The following is a 22,475-nucleotide window of genomic DNA, read 5'->3' as shown; positions in this document are numbered from 1 at the left end:
TCAATAAGGACATCCTAGAGATCCTTAGTCCAACTGTAATATTATTTAACAATAAATTTCAAATTCAATATTGCCATTTTTTTAAACTTAATTTTCCCTCAAACTTGGAAAGGTCACCATCACCAAAAGCAAATATGTTCTCATAGAAAAAAGAGCCCTAAGAATGTGGCTTTGAAGCTGGGCACTTAGTGGTTCCCATCTATAATCCTAGCAACTTGAGAGGCTGAGACAGGGAGAATTGAAGTTAAGTGCGAGACCCTAGCTGGGAATGATAGCATAACACCTGTCATCCTAGTTACAATCAGGAACCTAGATTGAGGTCTAGATCCTCACCTGGGCAGGAAGTGAGGCCCTATTTCAAAAATAAGAAGTGCAAAAGTGGCTAGAGTATATGGTTCAGTGGTAGGAGTACTTGAATTCAAGTCCCATACTTCACAAAAGAAAAAAAAATGTGACTTTAAGAAGACAAACATGCAAGCAGGTAAATAAAAGTGCCCAGGCTGCTAAGCCCTATCTAAGCCTTTCCTTTTTTTTTGGGGGGGGGCCAGTCCTAGAGCTTGAACTCTGGACCTAGATGCTGGCCCCGAACTTCTTTTGCTCAGGGCGAGGGAACTACCACTTGAGCCACAGAGCTACTTACAGCTTTTTTTGAGTAGTTTATTGGAGATAAGAGTCTCATGAACTTTCCTGCCCAAGCTAGCTTCATGGCTTCAAATAGTGATCCTCAGATCTCAGCTTAAGCAGCTAGGCTTACAAGCATGAGCCACCAGTGCCTGGCTAAGCCTTCCTTTCTATATCTATATACCTTTTCCCACCTGCTCAGTTGGCTAAGGCAGATGTGGAACTCTATACATCTCTCTCTATACTCATAGGTATCTCCAGAAGTACAGACATAGATATCTCCAGTATTCTCTCTAGGAACCTACACCTTTGTGATGCTACAGACAACTCAATAAAACAAGAGTATGATACCATACATTATAACCGTAAGTTTCTGCTCAAAAAAAGCAACAAAGATACATATTTCTTCAGGCAACATCTATCAGGAGAGCTACATGTCCTGCAGCCCCTCACCTGACACAATTGTAACAGGGCCTCTGATCTCTGTCAGCTTCTGCCTGGTGAAATTCCGGATGAGGCACTGTATCAGAGTACTCTTTCCAACTTTTGGGGGCCCCATCACCACTACCACAATGGGTGGAGGCTCCAGGGGTGTTCGATCAACCACTGGAATGTGATGCTTTTTTGTCTTTAAATCTTGAGTCCTATTTATTAAAATAATAATAATGATAATAAAGATTACTTCCAAAATGAAGAACAGGCAATAACAAGTAACTAGTGAATTATTAACCTATTAACTTCTGACCCCAAACCAAGTAATGGCTCTTCAGTAATACAATAACAGATAAAAGGTGAAAGTTAAATACTCAATAAATCTGACTACTTTGAGTTGATTTTAATAGTTTAAAGAAAAGGCAAAACAAGTAAGAGTAAAAGTCTTTGGAGATAAATCTGGCTTTCTTACTGTCTGTGTAGATGAAGATAACTTGTTCTCTGAACCTCTTTAATTATTAAAAAAAAAAAAAATTGTGCCAGTACTGAACCTTTAACTCACGGCCTGGCCTCTGAACCGTAACTTATTTGCTCAAGGTTGGTGCTGTACCTCCAGAGCCACAGTTCCACTTCTGGCTTTTTGCTGGATTTCCCTGCCTTGGCTTGGCTTTAAACTGTAATCCTCATATTCCCAGCCTCCTGAGTAGCTAGGATTACAGGATGTGAACCAATGGGTTTGAACCAGATTTCTTATTCACAAAATGAGGATAAGAATAATTTCCTCTTTCCCAAGATTATTGGGAGAATTTAATTCAATAACATTTAAAAGTGCACTGCTGGCTATATAGTAGACTCTCTATGGCTATTTTTAGTATTAAGTATTACAGTTTCACATTTCTTATTACAACGGTAGGAAAAAAGAAAAGCATGTATTACCATAGAGACTAGAGTTCAGAAATAAATCTCATAAATTACATTCTAAAAATTCTTTTCTCTTGGACTAAAAATAAAGCAACCAATGGGTGGGCAGATTCTGGAGGCAAAAGAGCTTCCTTTGAGAAAGGCTTCTGAGATATTAATAAAGGCCACAAAGAATTGATGTCCTGAATTACCCATAAAGCCCAATGACAGCAATTGAGTGGCTCCTACCACATAAGAAAGAATAAAATGCCAGAACCACCAGAGTCCAGCCATTCATACCTGTGAAAGGATCGAGCCATACGCACAGCAGACTGAACTGCAAAAGCTTTAGGGTTCCTTTTCCGAGCATCTTCTTCATCTCCAAGTTGGAGATCCTGCAGATGGCGTTTCTTCTTCTTCTCAGCCTTGGGTCCACTGTGTTTCTTCCTATGTTTCTTCTGATCCTTGGTCTCCATGGTGACTGTGTATCAACTCACAAATATTCCAATCTGGGTAGGAAGGTGAGGAAAGTATTTAACAATCAAGGAGGACTATTTAATTCCGTAGCCACTGGCTACTGAGAAGCTCAAATATACCTAGAGAAACTGGCCATCACTTGAGTCACCGCGCCACTTTCTGCTACTTGCTGTTTGTCTCACGGAAATTACCTGTCCCGGATGGTTTCCAACGATTCTCAGATCGCAGCCTCCTGATTATAGGCGCGAGCCAACGGTGACCGACATAAAGATGCGTTTTTAAATACTGATTTTTAAACAAAATATGACTTATAGCTACTATACCAAAGGAATGAAGTGGTCTCCTAAGTTAAAACTTTAATTGGAATTTCTGACTATCCATCAGTCTCCAGTGCTACGACAGAGGTACTCCCTAACAGATCAATACATTTCGTTCTACTTTTGCTCTCCCCTTTTTGCACTCGCGCGCACACAAACACAATCTAGAGTGAACAGCTGTGTGGAAGGCCCAGGTCGCCTGCTCCCCCGCCTCCGATCTCTCTCGCCGCTCGCCTCCCGGTCCCGGCGCCAGGCCGGGCTTCACCTCCCCCTCGGGTACCAAGCATGTCCTCACAGCCAATGAGGGGCTGAGCTGCCCGAGAGGACAGCGGGAGGATCTTACCACAAACACCGTCCTTTCGGAGCCCCCACCGCGAACCCGCGGCGGTTACCGGGTTCACAACTGCTACCCGTCAGGCCCGCATGGATACCGCCGGAAACGGAAACCCACCACACACGGCAGCCTGCCGGTGGGAAACCAAAGGCAGAAGAAAAGGATTCCGGAGGGACGGTCTTTGAGGGCAGAACCGGAAGGAAAGCACAAGAGGACTGAGTGAGGCGCCGGCGTGGAGCTGCCTGGGAAGCCCCGCCTCCTGAAGCCCCGCCTTTGCGGTGGAAGCCCCGCCCCGCCCCCTCCTGTATCCCGCGGAGGATCTCGGGCAGTCGGCCACCGCCAGGCTGGTTCCTCCCCCCCCCCCACTCCCCCACTCCCCCACCCCCGGGAACTAGAGTGTTGGTGCGGCCTGTCGCTGGCTTTATTGTTCAGTACAAAAGCTGGAAGTGAATGCGTTTGTTCATAGTCGCGCCAGCGTCGCCGTGCCTCTCTCCTCCGAAAGCTCGGTTTGCCCGGTTTGCCCGCGCGTCTTCTCGGTTGACGCCGCCGGGGGCGCGTTCTCGCGCCTTCCTGGCTCCAGGCCGGTGCTCTGCTACTTGCCAGTTAATTGGAGAGGAGTCTCACGGACTTTCGTGCCTGGGCTGGCTTGGAACTGTGATCCTCACATCTCGACCTCCCGGAGTGGCTAGGGTTACGGGTGTGGGACACCCACCGGCGGCCGGCTTTACGTGGGTTTGATTCTAAGGAATGTTGTGGTCAGTGCAGGACCACCGTGGGGTGTATGAGTATTTCAGCCCTGTGAGCAGGGTGCCCTCTGGTTCGTCCTGGAGCGTGGATGCATGTCATGACTCACACCAGGATTCAGTAAGAGCTATTATTTGGATGTGGTGGAAACCAGCCGAACTGTATGCTGGCTAGTTCTCTGGATGGCCTTAGACTCACCCAGTTTTACTATAACATGTTCTGGAGTGTAAGATCCTGAGATAAAGGAGGAACTGACAGAAATGACCAGAGCACTGTTACCGTTCTCCCTAGAAAAAAGGATGTTCTTCAAGTGTTATCCCAGTTGAGTCAAATTGCCCTGGAGTTGAAAACCCTGGGAGAGCTACTTTCCCCGTTCACTTAGATGTGGTTCAAGTGGGGCTTTACAGACAAGCCTGTCGGCCTTGGCCACTTTCCTAAGCCTTGGGGGACTGGCTGGCCTTGAATTTTTGGCTTCCTCAACCTAACTGGACTCAGACTTGTGTCACTTAGCACAGGTCCACATTCCAAAGAATGAGATTTTTATCATTGTGTAAGCATCTTATGTATGCTTATGCACACACGTGCCATTACTAAGGCTTGAACTGTTTTTTCACTCAAAGCTGGAACTCTACCACTTAAGCAACTTTAATGTCTAGCTTTTTGGTGTTTAATTGGAGATAAGAGTCTCTTGGACTTGTCTTCCTGGGGTAGCTTTGCACTGAGATTCTCAGATCTCAGCTTTCTAAGTAGCCAGGATTACAGGCATGGATCCACTGGTGTTCAGCTCTAACGAAGTGTTTTTGTGTATGTGCCAGTCCTGGGGCTTGAATTTAGGGTCTGGGTGTGGTCCCTGAGTTCTTATTTACTACCTTTTTACTTAGGGCTAGAGCTCTACCACTTGAGCCACAGTTCCACTTAGCTTTTTTTGGTGGTTAACTGGAGATAAGAGTCTCACAGACTTTAGTAGTTAATTGGAGATAGAGTTTCATAGATTTTCCTGTCTAAGCTGCTTTTGAACTGCAGTCTTCAGACCTCAACCTCCTGAGTAGCTAGGACTATACAACTCCTGAGTAGCTAGGACTATACAAGCATGAGCCACCAGTCCCCAGTTAATTACAAAATCTTGATGTGACTTATCCTTGGCTTAGACATCAAGACCAGGATTTTATTAATATTTTGACCATATTTCTGATTTTTTTAATTTTTATTTATTAATTGAACACAAATTTTTTGACAAGGTATTGTGCAAAAAGGGTACAGTTACATAGTAGGGCAGTGTGTACATTTCTTGTGATATCTTATGTCCTGTTTTTCTATCTCTTCTCTAGGTCAGGTAGACATATATACAATATACAATGTATCAAGAACATATACAGTAGCCACGTGGCCACGCCCAAGAAAGTTCGCCTAGGGCTTTAAATGTAATGTCGATATTAGACCATATGTCAACAGTAGTCTTATATGAACGTACATACCTAGCTTTTGAGCTATTGTATCATATTTCTGATTTTTTAAACTTAAGTACATTTAAGATTCCAGTACATTTGTGTATATCTCTCTATGTTACAAGGTTTGGGGAAAAGCCCAGATTACACTAAAAACCAAGTTATTTAGGAGAGTGCTAATAGGGTTGAAGAACACTCACCTATCAAGTGCCAGATTTATTCTCCCACCAGCACAAAGAGCACCAATCCTAGACTGCCTAGAAAAGTCCCACTATGTCATGAGTGCTAGCTTATCACTTTCCACTTGTCATGGCTCCAAGCTTATCTAAGGCCCATGTCTGGCTGAAGGAATGTGATTAGAGATCCACAAGAGCTCGGTGTTATCTTCCTTTGGGACTTGAGTATAAGCAACTCTGAACTCCATCCTTCTCTGAGGATTTGGGCTTTCTTAGAAAGGCCAATAAAATGAGAATTTTTTACCTGTGCTATTGGGAGCAAGCTTATGGGTATGGCCAGCTCTTCGTAGATGCAGAAAACAAGCTGAGAGAACCAACTGTAGACTGTAGATGTGGGAGGGCTGATAGGAGTTTTAACCTCCTACGGTATTGAAAGGGACTTATGGATGTGTATGTGTGTGAATGCTGGTCCTGGGGACTGAACTCAGGGCCTGGGCACTGTCCTCACTTTTTTGATCAGGCTAGTGCTTCACCATTTGAGCCACAACTCCACTTCAGAGTTTTTTTGGTGGTCAATTGGAGATGAGTCTCATAGACTTTCCTGCCCAGGCTGGCTTTGAACCTCCTGAGTATCTAGGATTACAGGTGTGAGCCACCTGCACCCAGCTCGAGGGGACTGCCCTTAAAGAGTGCTCTCCGAGGGCCAGGAGAGAAGTCCTCTCCAGTATGTATGAACTTCTGAGAATGTAAGGTGGCAGAGGTCAGATGGAATGGAGAGGAGTTCATAGATAGGAAGGGGGGAGGGGCTGGGTGTAAGTGCCCAGGGACTGAGTGGCAAATAGAGGAAATATAGTGTGATGATCAAGTCTTCTTGAGAAAGAAACACTAAAGGTGGTGGCAGGATGGGCACAGTTGCAGTCCATAAATGAGGAACAGAGAGCAGAGGTTAGCTAGGGATACCCATGGATGAACCTCACAGAGGTCATGGTTCTATGTCAGGGACATTCTGGCTAGAAAGTGCTAGGGTGCACCAGAATGAGGGAGGGGAAGTTCAGCACAGAAAACAGGCCCCCAACTACAAGATCATGCTGTTGGGGAGCAGAAAAAAACGTTCTAGGTATAAATCTATTACCCAACAGTTCCATTCTGGTTTTGTACACTAGTGCACTGGAGGATGGCCCAGCCATTGGTGTGTGTGTGGTTTAGTGGTGGGAACAAGAATTTCTTTTATTAGAATGTAGACCAACACAAAATATTCATGTACATTAAAGATTAGGGTATTCATGCATCAGAAAATTATGTAAAAGTTTTGGTGACACAAACTCTTACCTGTCTCTGCTTTTCTCTCACACATGCACATTCTCTCTCTCTCTCTCTCTCATCTCCCTCTCCCTCTCTCCTCCCTCCCTTCTTCCCTCCCTCCCTCCCAATAGCCACTTGGCTCTTCTCTCAATGTGGACTTCTCTATAAGGTCCTTTTCTGTCCTCTATTCCTCTGACAACTTTACCTATTGTAAATTGTCTTAATAGCATCTACTACCATCTACTTAGCAGTATTTTTTTGTATGTGTGCCAGTACTGAGGCTTGAACTCAAGACCTGAGTGCTTTCCCTTAGCTTTTTTTGGGCAAGGCTAGTGTTTTACCATGAGCTACATCTCCACTTCAAGCTTTTTGTTGGTTAATTGGAGGTAAGACTCTCATGGACTTTCCTGCCCAAGCTGGCTTCAAACCTCCATCCCCAGATCTCAGCCTCCTGAGTAGTTATGATTACAGGCTTGAGCTGTAGAATTATGGGCTTGGCACTCAGATGACCCTGGGTAGTAGATTGCAGTGTGAGTGTATTTTCTTGATATGAGAGCTGGCACAAAATATACACCAACTAGACAATGATGAACTCCCAAAGTTCCCTAGAATGAGTTTTTACTGATCTAATTTGGAACACATACCTGTATCAATACAGACTGGCCAGTAGAAAACTATACTTTTTAATCACAAAGTTTGATTCTACTATTAGAAAAATGTTGAAAAGTTGCATTGAGCAAAAAAGAGCAATAGCCATAAGGTTTTCTAAGTACATGGTAAAATGGTTGCATTAAATCAAACAAAAAAGGATAAATAAGGCAGATGCGGTAGCTCACACTGGTAATCCTAGCTACTTAGGAGGCTGAGTTCTGAGGATCACCACTTGAAGCCAGCCCAGACAGGAAAGTATGAGAGTCTTATCTCAAATTAATCACCAAAAAGACAAAGTGGAGCTGTGGCTCAAGTCGTAGAGCACTAGCCTTGAGCAAAAAAGCTCAGGGACAGTGTCCTGCCCTCAGTTCAAGCCCTATAACTGGCACTAAAAAAAAAAAGGAAAGAAAGAAAAACGGTCAATTAATTCAACATTGCATAGTCACCTGACAGTTTATTTGGAAGAACATAGAGCCGCTTACCTCATACCACATATAACAAGGAACACCATAGAGATACATATGAATGAAATTTATAACAAGACCTGTGTCATACATACCAAAAGACAGATGTGCTTGGCTACGGACCAGGTTCCAAAGGGAATCTGCTTATGCCAAGATGAAAGCACAATGAAGTGGGAACACTTAACATCCAATTAGTAATAATAACTTTATTTCTAATACTGTGCCTTTTACATAGGAATTTACAGAAATGAAAAGCACCATACTGGCTTAGTCTACATTTTTCTCTGTGCAGACTCCCCTCGGCCTTTCTGTGCCCTCCTGGGCTCACTTGTAGACATCTCTGGCTGGGTTCTTCAAAGGAAGGTACTAGCAATATATGCCATAATTCTGCTAGGTGACAGGACCTCAGCTCTTGCTAGAATGTGATAATGCCATCTTTATCCCTTGAAGATTCAACATGGAAATGGTTTCCTGTATGTACCATTTCAGGGATGTTTCAATATTCTTTCTTTCTGGTCCATACCACTGTAATAAGTCTGTCATTAAAAATTTTGTATTCTGTTTTCACCAGAGAACCCCATGGCTTATTTTTTAAAATCATCCCAAAAGGAACTTGTGAAAAGAAATTCATCCCCAAACTATACAGTGTTAATACTTACTTTGTGTCAGCTGGAGTTCTTCCAGCTCATGTATCACACAGTCCTAAGAATAAACAAGGAACAGTTACTATCACAGTAAGGACAAAGTCCCAGAAGAGTAGACTTACAGAACTGAGCAGCTCAGTGATATCATGTCAGGTCCCATTTTTCTCCCCTCATGAATGCTCATCTTCTAACAGACTATAAACCAGTACCACAGACATGGAGAAGTCCAGCAGATGTCTTCTCATGTCGTGACAATATTTCAACACTGACATATTTCCTGGAGTATCACTCACATATTCACCACAACAGAATGGTTCAAATGGAATTTCCATTGTGATCTAATCTGGGTTCATTGCTCCCCTTGCCCCAAAGTCACCTGTGGGAAGGAGCAGGGAAGAAGCCAGTGGCCATTTAGAACTGCTCATCAACATATTCCCAGAAGTACTAGGAACAAGAGAGCAGAGGCAGAGACACTCTCTGATAGTCTATAGTTTGTACATATAAATATATAGCTCTTGGGCAACAGAGAACTAGGGTTACACATACCATGCTTAACTAGATCTGTAATGAAGTGCTGAGTCTGAAAGTAAAATTTCATTAAATGCTGCCATTTTTAATCTGTAGAATGCAATGTAAATGTTTAGCGTTGACCATAGCTACTGACATCATTTGTATGATTGGCCCAAAACCTCAGAAAAATACTGTTTGATTTCTTACTTGAAAAGTTTGGTAATAAAGGCTATGTTCATTCAGATATGCCAGAAAACAGTCAAAAGTAGATGATATGGCTCTTCCTGAAATATTGTGTCACTTAAAATATTTAGAATTGGGCTGATTCAGAGGTAATTAAAAACCTCATAAACAATCTTTTGTCTTCCTTCTTAAGGAAGCAGGTAAGTAATAATGGCCCATGGCCTTTAGCTATTTCAGAAAATAGAAAAATGAGTATGAGGTGTGTACTTTAAATCTCCCACATATATTTTTATATATATTCAAAGAAATGCTGTTATTAGACAAGTTCTCTGAGAATATAAAACCCCTGACATATAGTTTGTCCATTTTCATGGTATAAATATTCCAACAAAAGCCTAGTTCCCAACATGATAGTGTGTCTGTCATGTCAGAAAGAGATGTGAGCAAGAGCACAACATGGCACAGTCCTCACTATGAAGAGCCAGTAACAAAAGAAACCCAATCCACAGCAACATTATCAGGAAGTGACAGGTATATATTCCCTTTGCTCTTAATACAACTGACTTATGAACTTTAAATAATAACCATGTTTCCAGCTGGCTCACTGAATTCCTGAAAATTCATCAAGGAGTAACACAACATCACTAAATGTGTGCAGGTAAGAGTATACAAATATATTTACATATGCATACATATAAATACATATACACATTCACACATATGTACAGACACATATATAATATTAACCTACAAAGACACTGGTAGGTAGTATGGAAAATATTAATATATACCTTAAGTTAATTAAGAGTTCATATTTTCTCCTTGTAACCATGTTGGACTCTAGTATACAAATCAAGCCTGCCCCAAACTTGTTATATTAGTATACTCAAATGAAGTCTACAAACATCAGGGGTTCTTCACATATATGCATGTTTAATGCTACTGTGATTCAGTTTTTTAACTTCAGATGCCATAGTGACTATGGGTGAAATGAGTACTGCCCATTATATTTACAATGCAGTTTTGGAATCTCAATTGGAATATGTTATTAAGCAACATAAATTCTATGGGCTGGGGATATGACCTAGTGGCAAGAGTGCTTGCCTTGTATACATGAGGCCCTGGGTTCCATTCCCCAGCACCACATATGCAGAAAACGTCCAGAAGTGGCGCTGTGGCTCAAGTGGCAGAGTGCTAGCCTTGAGCAAGAAGAAGCCAGGGACAGTGCTCAGGCCCTGAGTCCAAGGCTCAGGACTGGCAAAAAAAAAAAAAAAAAAAATTCTAAAGACTTTCTAGCCACATTAAATGATTTCCCTTCCATACAATTTCCTAATAAAAAATTTAAATTGTTTTTGAAAGCACTCCATTATTTAAATAAGATGCTACTTTCAAGTACTTCCTGGCACCCTTTCACATTCCCTAATCTCATTTTTAAAACTTGTACAACAAACCTGACAGGTGTTACGAAGGCTTCTGAACATTCAGGATTTTGAAAGAGCTTTCAGCCTCGTGTGAATTCTCTGATGTTTAGTGAGGACCGACCTCTGACTAAATGTCTTACCACACGCATTACACTCGTAAGGTTTCTCCCCTGTGTGAGTTCTCTGATGTTTAGTGAGAGCTGATTTTTCACAGAACATTTTTCCGCATTCATTGCATCTATAAGGCTTCTCCCCTGTGTGAGTCCTTTGATGTACAATGAGGTTGGACTTTACACAAAAGGACTTCCCACACTCGTTGCATATAAAGGGCTTCTCCCCTGTGTGTGTTCGCTGGTGGACAGTCAGGGCGGACCTGTGGCAGAAGGACTTCCCACAGGCATTACATCCATAGGGCTTCTCCCCCGTGTGTGTCCTCTGATGCTCAGTGAGGTTTGACTTCACGCAGAACGTTTTCCCACACTGCTTACACTCATATGGTTTCTCTCCTGTATGTGTCCGCTGGTGGTTGGTGAGGTGTGGTTTCTGGCAGAAGGCTTTCCCACATTCGGAGCATTCATAGGGTTTCTCACCTGTGTGTGTTCTCTGATGCTGAGTGAGGTTTGACTTCTCCCAGAATGTTTTGCCACACTCTCCACACTCGAAGGTTTTTTCTCCCAAATGAGCTCTCCGAGACTGGGGAAGGTGTGGCTTCTTCCTGAAGTGATTCCCACGTTCGGGGCATGGGTAGGGCTTTCCACCCATGTGTACTATCTCATGTTTAAAGAGGGTTGACTTTTCCCAAGCTTTGTCATTCAGTTTATAGTCTTGGGGAGTTTTTCTTGTGTAAGCTCCCTGGTGGATGATGAAAGCCGAACTGTCACAGATGATGTCCCCAAATTCACTATATTCATAATTACTGTCCTCTGAAGGAGCTCTCTGATGTCCAACTCGTAAATCCATGCAAAAGAACTTACCACAAATACTGCATTCGTGTGATTCCATTTCCCAGTGAGAGTTCTGGGATACATTGAGTTTTAAGCTGTCAATGAAGGCTCTTCCACACACGGTGTGTTTGTAGAGCGTCTCCCTGATCTGAGACCTCTGACTTGTAAAAGAGGAGGCTTGCTCATGGAAGCCTTGGCCATCTTTATTATACTCAAAAGGTTGGTCAAGAATTGGTTGAATGAGGTCTTGGCAATGTCTGAGAATATTCCTTTTTTGGTTGTATTTATAAGATTTTTCTCCAACAGGCATTTTTTCAGATCTAATATCAAGGAGTAATTTCTCACATATATTAAACTCATCAGACTTTTTTTTGGAATAGTTCTTTTTACTAATAATTAAATCTGAAATATTTTTCAAACTCATTTCACATGTGTCACATATTTTAAAGGGAAAATTTCTTGAAAACATAGGCTCTGTGTCCAGATTCAAAGTTTTCCTAAGTTTATCACCACCCTCTACCCTTCCTGGTTTGCTGTTGGTGAACATGAGCTGCCAAAAGTGTTCATCTTGATTTTCTTGGTTGCTCTCCACTAGGTCATCATCTTTCCATTTCCTTTCTAGAAATGAGAAAAATAATCACATATTTATGGTGGATTTGATTTGGACAGAAAGGCTCTATCCCAGCCATTTTTTTGTTTTAGGCCCAGTTTCCTGGTATGATTGACTTCACGGAGAATTTTCTATCTCTCTTGAGAAAAAAAGGGTAATGACTAAACTTTATAAATATAAACTTCAAAATGATATAGAAATGTCAAATAAAATCCACAGCCCAAGGAACCCAAGTGGCTCATCCAGAAACCAAGAAACACAAATACTATTTTAAGATGAGCCCAGCAGAGCCAATAACATGGAACAAACTGGGAGCCCAATGTTTCAAATGATGAACAAGCTTAGGTGGTATAAGTTCTTACTACTCTCACCCACATTCTCAGCAGAGTCCACGCTTCTTTTCTATAATATACACTAACACCAAACTAAAGTTTAATAACATTAACTTCCTCAGGTTCAAAAGAATAGTCTGAAAGCCCAGGATGAAAAGCTATTTCATTACTTTTATTGACAAGGATGGAGTTTCCAAAATGTAGGGGAAAAACATGCTAGATGAAGTGAAATGAATGGAAGATAGGATAAGTAGAGGATGGAGATAATCTGAAAGTTATTCAAAGGACAGGAAATTCACAGTGAATGGGAGTTGTCTTTTAAATAAGAGTAGTTGTGGAATATAACAGAGGGGAGAATTAAGCTTAGCGAAGACAGAGCATGGTTAAGATCTCATCGTCCCATGGCCTGCTTACTACAGTGCAGAACACACGTCTGTCACTACACACAGTTGTTAAATCTGCTTTTACTTGTAGGTTTCTCATTTACAGTTTTCTGCTTTAACATCTAGCCTTATCTATAGCTTTTTCTTCTACCTGAGGTCCACAAGAAAATTTATATGTTATCTAAATCTATAGTATATTTTCTTATAAAATTTTTGGCTATACTTCACTGTTGCTATCCATGTGACAATGTTAATCACATGTTCAAAAATAAATTATGAGCAGGATGCAGGTGGCTGGTGCCTGTACGTTTAGCTACTCAGGAGGCTGAGATATGGTAGATCACAGTTCAAAGCCAGCCCAGGCAGAAAAGTCTGAGATTCCACTTCAAAAATAACTAGCAAAAATCTGGGGTGGAAGCCTAATTCAGGTTAGGTAGAGCACAAGCAAGCCAAGCATGCGTGGATTCATCCCCTAGTACTGGCAAGAAGAAAAAAAAATGATAGATACACAAAAATGTATATTTAAAATATATATATATATACAGACTTATATTTATACATGTATATGTACATGAGTTTATATGCCAATAGATAAAAGTTATTACTCAGGCCAAAAACTAATAAAACCTTGCAACAATTGATTCACATTATGTGTTCAAACTAAAACTATGCAAGTCCATTAAAAGTATCTCTTGGGCTGGGAATATGACCTCATGGCAAGAGTGCTTGCCTCATAAAAGTATCTCTGTGTGATTATAGCTAGATGCCAGACTCTTATCTGTTCATTCCCAGTAACATATCTTTTAGTTAAAAAGGTATATTAACTAGAGGAATTCTAGCCTTGCTTCTCTTTGGAACCTAGACATCCTTCAGTGAAATGCTACTTTAATTTTTAAAAAATTTTATAATATAAGCATTGATGATAATAATAACATGAAAGCCCAAAGTCTCTAAGACATCCAAGCCATTGTCAGATACTGTCCTTCCAAAGATACTACTTTTTGTGCAATTCACTGTACATACAACAAATCCCTTTGTGGCGATCTACCTCTTGGCATGTTTCCTGTTTCCTCTACCTCTTCTGAGGAGACGGTAAAATAACACTTCCTAAAAAGCAAGGTTCATGTGAATCATTTCCACCTCTACCAAATGAGGTGAAATACCATGGATGAAATATGAGATGCTATAAAACTTTCTTTCTCTTCTTTTCCTTCCTTCCTTCCTTCCTTCCTTCCTTCCTTCCTTCCTTCCTTCCTTCCTTCCTTCCCTCCTTCCTTCCTTCCTTCTTTTTCTCCTCTCTCTCCTGTCTTTTCCTTCTCTCTCTTTCCTTCCTTCTTTCACTGTCCCTCTCCTTTCCTGCCAGTACTTCCTTCCTACACAGTACTAAGGCTTGAACTCAGGGCCTTGTTTTCTCACTGAGCTTTTTTCCCCCTCACAGCTCCACCTCTGACTTTAAGAAAAAAAAACACCTCAGTGTTTATTGTACTGGCAGCTGTGTTTGCCTATAAATGATGCAATTAAAATAGTGTTACAGATAAGTTGAGTGTAACCTTAGCTAGTGTCAGCTCTTTGAGAATCACAGGAGTAGCTACAGAATGTGTTTGAGAGACACCTCAAAACAATTTTTTTCCCTTCAAAATGCCTCCCAACTTCCTCTGCCATGGTGGTTGTGAATACTCTCCATCACTGGTAGAAAGTATGACATTGGGGCTGAGGTGTAGGGTGTGTGTGTGTGTGTGTGTGTACTTTTCTTCCCAGGCTGGCTTTGAACCGCAATCCTCAGCCTCCTGAGTAGCTGGGATTACAGGTATGAGCTACAGGCTCTCAGCTAGATATTATTCTGTTAATTGCCTAGAACATAACTGAGCCACAATAACTATACACCATCATACATTTGTAAAATGGAATATATAGAAGAACTGCATGAATATATGCCAGATATCTAAAGGAAATAGATGGTGAATAAGTTTGAAAGCTAAAGAAAAAGAGAAAAAAGAAAACAAAAATTTAAGATAAAGCTAACTGACTGGATGACATGTACAAATAAATTACTATAAAATGTAAAAGACAAAAGCAGTTATAAGTGTCCCATACAAGGGAATGATAGAAGACAGCAAGATGTGAGCCAACTGTTCTTGGTCATTTCTAAAGATCAGGAGTGAAAAAGAGAATTTCTGAAAAATATTCTACAGGTAACAGACCCTAAACCAAGGACTGAAGATTAATTTCCTCTGGTTTCACCTGCCCGTGGACTCACTGACTCACCTGAGTGGCTCTGGCTTGGAGACCCCTTCTCCAGTATCCAGGGTTCCTCCCCTCGTTCTATCTTATAGATCACCTCTGGCTTAGGAACACAGTGCCCTGTAAAACAGAATACCACAAGGTGGAGAACAAACAGCTTAGCTTTGTACACTCTGAAAAAAAAATGAAGGTAAAGTAGCTGCTAAAAAAAAGTGCCCAAACATACAATCCTCAAAGACTGATAAGAAGACATTCTTTATCACAGCCAAAGAGATTGGTCTTAAATCTCAAGCTTCAAATCAGAAAGCTACAGAGCACTCACTTTCAACAACTAAGAAATGCAAAGGATTGGAAACCATGTGGAAAAAAAACTCACCTACGGAGACAAGGTTGCTGTAATTTTCCAGAATCACATCTCTGTACATTATCTTCTGAGCAGGGTCCAGGAGATACCATTCTTCTTTGGTGAAGTCCACACACACATCTTTGAATGACACTTGTCCCTATAACAGAATAGTCTTTTTCTATGCAGTTGCATCAGAATTAGATGATGTAAAACAAAGTTGGCAGAACAATTTTTTTTTGTTGTTTAGAGTTTACAGGAAAATGGCAGGTAGAATCCTTCTTTTATGCTTACTATGTAGGATAACACAGAATATCTTATACAAATTTGAGTTTCCAGTAAAGGTTGGGAACTGCCCAAGTTCCTAAGAATACAAAGAAATAAAAACCAGTCCCTATTCTCAACATGCTATGATTTGATGAGGGCACAAACTTATGAACACTTATTAAGTGAACACTGTAAGAACTAGCAGTGTATACAGAAAAGCGAGTTACACAAGACCTCTGGAAGACAGACCAGCAGTTTTGTTTGTTCAGGTTTTTTGTTTGGTTTTTAGTGCCAGTACTAGGGCTTGGACTCAAAAGCCTGAGTGCTGTCCATTAGCTTTTCCACTCAAGGCTGGTACTCTACCAGTACAGGCACACACACACGCACACCAAACAAATCCTTCCAACCTTTAAAGTAGGAGCAAATCATCAAAAACTCACCTGGGATTTTTTCATCTTCTGTTCTTAGTGGAGGAGAGGGAGCTGATAGAGAAGAAAGGAAGAAGGATGTCAGGAGAGACTTTGCCTGCCTGGCCGTTCCTGGATTCATCTGCCTATAGAGGTCCACACAATACTTACATGTCCATGTGTGGCTCCAATATATGTTGAGTTTAGACATGACATTTTTCACTGAGTGAATGTAAACATTTGTTTCTTACTGATTTATTACCAATTTAGGTTCTGTGATACAGAAAAATTGAAAACATGAAAAATGAGTTTAACAAATAACAGTATTCTAAAGGTGGAAATAATATAGATTTGTCAAAATTGAAGATATAAGAAAAAACCTCAGGCCATACTGTTTATCAATTTACCTGCTAATATCACTAATCCCTTGAAGGTCAGGTAATCCAACCTAATGGAATGGCTCAAGTGGTAGAGTGACAGTCTATTAGAATGTTCTTCTACCCGGTTTAGTTTCTCAAAAGAATCTTTTTTTTTTTTTTTGGCCAGTCCTGGGCCTTGGACTCAGGGCCTAAGCACTGTCCCTGGCTTCTTCCCGCTCAAGGCTAGCACTCTGCCACTTGAGCCACAGCGCCGCTTCTGGCTGTTTTCTGTATATGTGGTGCTGGGGAATCGAACCTAGGGCCTCGTGTATCCGAGGCAGGCACTCTTGCCACTAGGCTATATCCCCAGCCCCTAAAAGAATCTTTTAATAAGAAATTAACTTTGGCTGGGAATATGGCCTAGTGGCAAGAGTGCTTGCCTTGTATACATGAAGCCCTGGGTTCAATTCCTCAGCACCACATTTATAGAAAAGGTCAGAAGAGGCGCTGTGACTAGCCTTGAGCAAAAAGAAGCCAGGGACAGTGCTCAGGCCCTGAGTCCAAGCTCCAAGACTGGCAAAAAAGAAAAGAAAAGAAATTAACTTTGAAGCTGGGTGCTGGTGGCTCACACCTGTAATTCTAGCTACTCTGGAGGCTGAGATCTTAGGGTAGCAGTTTGCAGCCAGGTTGGGCAAGAAAGCACGAGTCTTATTTCCAATTAAGTATGAAAAGACAGAGAGGGAGAAAAGGAGGGGAGGGAGGAGGAGGGGGGAAGAGGAGGGGGGAGGAGGAGGGGGGAGGAGGAGGGGGGAGGAGGAAGAAAGAAAGAAAGCTAACTTTGATCTAAGTGGCAAAACAAATGACAATGGCCCAGGATATTGTAAACCAGAGTTCTAATCTTCTGGCACTAACAAATAACACGAGGTTGAAATAAGTCACTTTCTGGACTTGCACTGGGGTTTGAACTCAGGGCTTCACCCTAGCTAGGCAGGCACTTTAGTACTTGAGCTAAACCTCCAGTACTTTGTGTTCTCATTTTAAGCTAGGTTCTTGTTTTGTTTGTGCTGGTCCTAGGGCTTGAACTTGGGGCCTAGGTGCTATCACTCAGCTTGGTGTTCAAGGTTAGTGGGCACAGCTCCACTTCCAGCCCCCCCCCTTTTTTTTTGGTGCTTAAATGCTTAAATGAAATAAGATTCTCATGGACTTTCTTGCTTGAGTCAGCTTCAAACCATGATCCTCAGATCTATACCTTCTAAGTAGCTAGGATTACAGGTTTGAGCTATTGGCACCCAGCTAGGTCCCTGTTTTTGTCTGTTTTAAGCTGGACTTGCCTGGATCTCCATCCTATTTTTCCTCTTCACCTCATCTGGGATGGCAAGGGCACATCACCTAGCTTTTGTTGTTGGGATAGGGATCTCCAACTCCCCTCACCCCCACCCCCCCAAGCTGGCCTGGAACCATGGTCCTATCTCCACATCTTGAGCAGCTAGAATTACACCATCTCCAATTTCAGATTTTTAAAAAAATTTACATCTCTCAGTAAAGTCAAAATACCTGCATTACAAAGGACCTGCCTGCAGGTCCTACCATCCCATGGATCTATAAAGCCAGGAAAACAAGAACCTCAACATCTGCCCAGATGCTAACACTGGATGGGGCAGAGAGCTGCTCCCGGATATGAAAAAAACAGGTTTTTTTTTTTTTTTTTTTTTTTGCGGTAACAGCATTTCCTTAGCTTAGATGATAAGCCTTTCATGCCAGATCATGCTCCAAGGACACTCCCCAGTGCAGCTGGGGTGCATCCACCCCTTAGCTCCAGCTCACCTCCCTCTTCTTCACCTAGCCTTCGATGGCTTCAAGATACTGTGTCATGATTACACACAAGAAAGAACAAAGAGCACCACACCAAGGAGGTCTGACTCGGATGGGGTGTGTCAGACCAGGAAAGGGCACTGGTGACTGGCTAGGCCTCGCCCCGCGTCCATCCAAACCCAGGGCCCGGGAGTCCAAGGCCCCTTTCTTGGGCCCCTCTCAGGTTACGGCCCGCACCAGACATAGACATAAAATAGGAGGAGTCAAAGAAGGCCACCTAAGGCTGAGGGATCCTTGACACCTGCACTTCAAACAAAAGGAGACCCGTCTGGTGAACGTTAATCTCCCTCAGCAATTCATCCACATCCGACCTGGCTCAGCCGCTCTCTGCCGGGCAATCTGGCCCCGTTTCCCCTTCCAGCGCGACGCGCCTATCAACACGTCAGGCACTCACCGCGCACGCGTGGCCCGTCACAAACGGTGACGCGTGCTCTTTCCGCAGCCATGTCCTCCCCCACCCCCGCTCGCTCCAAGCGCAGCGCGACCAACGCGCAAGCGCAGTTCCCTCCCACGGCGGCAGCTCTGCGCCGCGGGCTGGGCGTGGGGCCTGGACGCGCCTGCACACTGTTAGTCTGGTACTTTGTCCCCGACTCCACCCGAGCCCCCTCCCGGGACAGTGATGCCTGAACCATACTTTAACTCTGTACAGGGTTGGTTTTTAGTCTAAGGGGTTCAGACCCATCGGGGTACTGGTTGCCTCCTGGACGCCCCCTCCCGACCCTCATTGGCCCCCCTCATTCCTCGTGGAGCCCCCCCAGGCTCACCTGCCGCTCCCTCGCGGTGTGGACCCCGACGCCGGGGATCGTTTCCCACGAGGGACCGGAGACCAGGCAAGGACGAGTCGGAAGGAAAGCTCTCTGCGCATGCGCAGAGGGAGGGGCGCCTGAGGCCCCGCGCTGGGATGGCGTTTGCGAACTGCAATGAGGGGGCCTACCCCTTCCCCACCCACCCACCGGGCTCTCACCCTCCAGCCGGTCTGTCCTCCAGCCTCCGGCTGCTGGAGAGCCCTGGCGTATGTGGGAAAAAACTGGGAAGGTACTTGAATTTCGTTTATGAAGGTAGAACCCTCTGTTTAAAATACTAGAAAGTGCCTGGGCAGCGACAGGTGCCTCACACCTGTAATCCCAGCTACTCAGGAGCTGCGATCTGGGATCGCAGTTCGAAGACAGCCTGGGAAGAAAAGTCTGATACGTATTTCCAATTAAACAGCAAAGAGCCAGACGTAGAGCACCAGCCTTGAGCAGACAAAGCTAAGGGATAAAGACCAGGCCCTGAGTTCGAGCACCAGAACAGGCAAAAAAAAAAAATCGGACACCATAAGGTGGCACTTTCACTGCATTAACCCTAGGGTCAGCCATTTGTCTAAGAAACCCGGGTATGGATCCCCTCTAGGGGTCTTGGATTCTGCTAAACAATGTCGAGGATGATGGAGAAACAGGCAAAGTTCATGTGAAAGTGAGAGTAAGGCACCAGGGTAAGTTGAGGCAAGCCACATAGCTACTAGTGGCCTGTTACAAGCCCTCAACCAGGGCTCTGTTGGGTCACTTTATGCTGTATAAGGTCTGGTCCACCTGCTTCCCTGCTAGGGGTGGTAAAATGTGTGTGTGTGTGTGTGTGTGAAACTTCTTTGTGCAATAGGAGTGTAATGGCCTGAAAGCAAGAAAAATCCACAGAGGCAGGCTAAAGATGGCAAAGGAGCTTTATTTACAGCCCCAAACCCATAACCAGAAAAGCCTACACCTTCAATACTGGCCTCTGACTACCTTGCCCCCAAACCTAGAGCAGCCTCAACCTCCAAACCTCTAAAAGAGAGCTTCTATTCCTCCTTCGTGCAGGCCTTCCTTGCCTCGGGCACCCCCGCAAGCCTCAGGCTTCTCCCAAGACTTTGCACTGCTCAGCTCACCTCCGCTCCTCTGCTAGGCACCTCTCACAGCTTTCCACCTTCCTCTGTCCCTCTCTCCTAGCACGCACGCACACGGACACACATGCCCCCACATGCACCCTCGGAACACGCGCCCTACATGTAGGCTCCCACGGCCCTGATGCCCCAGCCCTTCAGCGGCCCAGCCCAGCCCACTGGAAAGTGGCACCGTGGGCTGTGTGGGAAGTGGTGCCAGCCTAGGGCCAGACTCCTGCCCTGCTTATCACAGGAGGCGGTCTGGAAGTAGGTACCCGATGGAGGTTCGGGTTGGGTCCCCTCTTTTATAGCCTTCTGGTCCAGTCTCAGCTGTTCTGGCAGTCTGGCAGGGAAGGGACGCCGGTCCCCTGTGCGGGCCTGCTCCAGTCAGGGGCATTTGCTTTCATCTGGCTCCCTGTTTCCCAGAGTCTTCAGGAAAAAGCAAGCGTGTTGTTTCCCATCTGTCTACGTCTTCCTCTTAGGCCTCAGTTTCTTTTTGAGAAAGCAAATCTGAGCTCCTGTAATGACCTAAAAGCAAGACAATCCATGGAGGCACTTAGGTTAATGGAAACAAAGGCGTTTTACTTACTGGCCTGTGACTATCTTGTCCTGGGCTAACTGCCCAGAGCCAAGAGTGGCCTGGACCTCCAGGCCTCCGAGGGGGCAAGCGGCCCTCTTCTCCTGCCTTCTGCTGCTTTTTCTGGGAGGCCTGGGCCTGCAGCAGCTCCTCGGTGGGTGATCCTAACTGTTCCCACTAGTCCCCCACGACCCCTGCAACTCAGGACTTTTTGTGCTTGGAGCCTAGAGCACGCTGCCCAGCTGCCTCAGCGGCTGCTCCACACACTCCTCTCCCACCTCTGAACAAGCAGGTTCGGCTGCTCTGCCCACGCCTCTCGACGCCCCGCCCCCGGGCCGCCCACTGCCTAACCGCCTCAACGCTCCTCGACGCCCCGCCCCTTGACCCTCTACTGCCCAACCTCCTCAGCGCTTCTCGACGCCCCGCCCCCCGGCCGCCCACTGTCCAACTGCTGCAACGCTCCTGGGGGGGGCGGGGAGCTACCTCCCGCCCACTGCCCAACCACCTCAACGCTCCCCGATGCCCCGCCCCCAAGGCCCCCACTGCCCAACTGCCTCAATGCTCCTCGACGCCTGGCCCCTCCAGCACCGTGCCTGGCCTTGAGGTCAGCGCCAGTTCTCATATACCAAGAGTGTTCAGGACTACTAGGGTGTAAGCATTCCAGACCCTCTCCATAGACAGAGCTAAGAGAATGAAAGTGAGCTTAACTAATATCATTCTGTCTACATTTCTTTTTTTTTTTTTTTTCAATTTTTTATTATCAAACTGATGTACAGAGAGGTTACAGTTTCCTACGTTAGGCATTGGATACATTACTTGTACTGTTCTGTCTCACCTGTAAATATTAAACTTAACATGATATCTTATAAACCAGCATTCATTCTAGCCACTCTGCTCTCCTCTTGTCTATTTTTGTTAGTACCCTGTATACCCGGCAAGCACACTACCACTAAACTACAATCTAGTCCCTATCTTATTTTTGTTGTTTGGATTCTGGGGCTTGAACTCAGGGCCTGGGCACTGTTCTTGGGTTTTTCACTCATTGCTGCTGCTATATCAATTGAACCACACCTCCACTTTTGGCTTTTTGCTGGAGATTAGTCTCAGTTTTTCTGGCTTTGGACATCTATCCTCAGATCTCATCCTCCAGAGTAGCTAGGATTATAGGCATGAGTCACTGGCACCCAGCTCTAGTCTTCATTTTTGATTGAAAAACTTGGAGAATAAAAATATCATTTTTCTTACAAGTTGAAATAATGGCTGGGAGGAGGAGGGGAAGAAGGGAGAGGGGAGAGAGGAGGTGAGTGAAGCTGAATCGGAGTGGAACCCGGTGGCCAGAGGAGCAGGGCAGAGCCGGCCTGGAGCTTGAGGCCTGCAAGGCCCAGCCAGTCTGGAGTCTGAGGCCTGAGGGAGAGAAGCCTAAAGCCTGTGGGGATGCTCGAGGCTTAAAGTTTGAGGAAAGGTGAAGCCTACATGAAGGAAGCTTGCTCCTCTGGAGGTTTGGAGGCTGAGGTAGTTGGAGATTAAGGTGTGGAGGTTCGGAGTACAGTTCAGGACAGGTCTTAGGTCTGGGTTCTGGGTAACTAGCCCAGGACAAGGTAGTTGCAGACTAGCATTTGGAG

General features: G+C 44.3%; 2 protein-coding genes across 16 annotated transcripts in view; both read right to left on the bottom strand.

The window, feature by feature from the left end:
• Bms1 (BMS1 ribosome biogenesis factor) overlaps positions 1–3,211 on the bottom strand; it is a 36,038-nt gene extending 32,827 nt beyond the window's left edge. The window contains exons 1-3 of the mRNA XM_048339233.1: positions 3,091–3,211; positions 2,254–2,462; positions 1,075–1,265 (exon numbers count right to left, since the gene is read on the bottom strand). Of these exons, the coding sequence (XP_048195190.1) occupies positions 1,075–1,265; positions 2,254–2,429 (367 nt within the window). The 5' untranslated portion in view covers positions 2,430–2,462; positions 3,091–3,211. The remainder of the gene's footprint in view (positions 1–1,074; positions 1,266–2,253; positions 2,463–3,090) is intronic.
• Positions 3,212–8,049: 4,838 nt separating this feature from the next.
• On the bottom strand, positions 8,050–19,224 carry LOC125346562 (zinc finger protein 248-like). 15 transcript variants are annotated; one of them, XR_007209965.1, is made up of 9 exons: positions 18,691–18,761; positions 16,320–16,421; positions 16,182–16,223; positions 15,508–15,634; positions 15,156–15,251; positions 11,212–12,183; positions 8,801–8,883; positions 8,519–8,565; positions 8,050–8,306 (listed from the first exon to the last, which is right to left on the bottom strand). XR_007209965.1 is itself a non-coding variant. In XM_048339239.1 (8 exons), exons 3-7 carry the CDS (start codon positions 16,194–16,196, stop codon positions 8,846–8,848), a joined length of 1,248 nt encoding a protein of 415 aa, XP_048195196.1. In that variant the 5' UTR covers positions 16,197–16,223; positions 16,320–16,421; positions 18,691–18,761; the 3' UTR covers positions 8,050–8,565; positions 8,801–8,845. The 15 variants fall into 15 exon arrangements, 9 of the variants coding, with proteins under 9 accessions (XP_048195196.1, XP_048195199.1, XP_048195200.1 ...); XR_007209964.1 differs by having other exon boundaries at positions 8,050–8,388; positions 8,523–8,565; XR_007209966.1 differs by having other exon boundaries at positions 8,050–8,334; positions 8,523–8,565.
• Between the last annotated feature and the right edge of the window lie 3,251 nt (positions 19,225–22,475).

This window comes from Perognathus longimembris, chromosome 2 (genome assembly GCF_023159225.1).
Source record: "Perognathus longimembris pacificus isolate PPM17 chromosome 2, ASM2315922v1, whole genome shotgun sequence".
In the NCBI taxonomy this organism is placed as follows: Eukaryota; Metazoa; Chordata; class Mammalia; order Rodentia; family Heteromyidae; genus Perognathus; species Perognathus longimembris.
The sequence above is the reverse complement of the archived record's forward strand: the minus strand, read 5'-3'. Positions and strand labels throughout refer to the sequence as shown.

Excerpts from the sequence above, each read along its gene's own strand:
- LOC125346562 (XM_048339235.1), bottom strand. Across the intron at positions 15,252-15,507 it reads CAGCAACCTTGTCTCCGTAG|GGCACTGTGTTCCTAAGCCA; the intron begins GTGAGTTTTTTT and ends TCTGTTTTACAG. Across the intron at positions 12,184-15,155 it reads TCCAAGCCAGAGCCACTCAG|AAAGGAAATGGAAAGATGAT; the intron begins GTGAGTCAGTGA and ends TCTCATTTCTAG.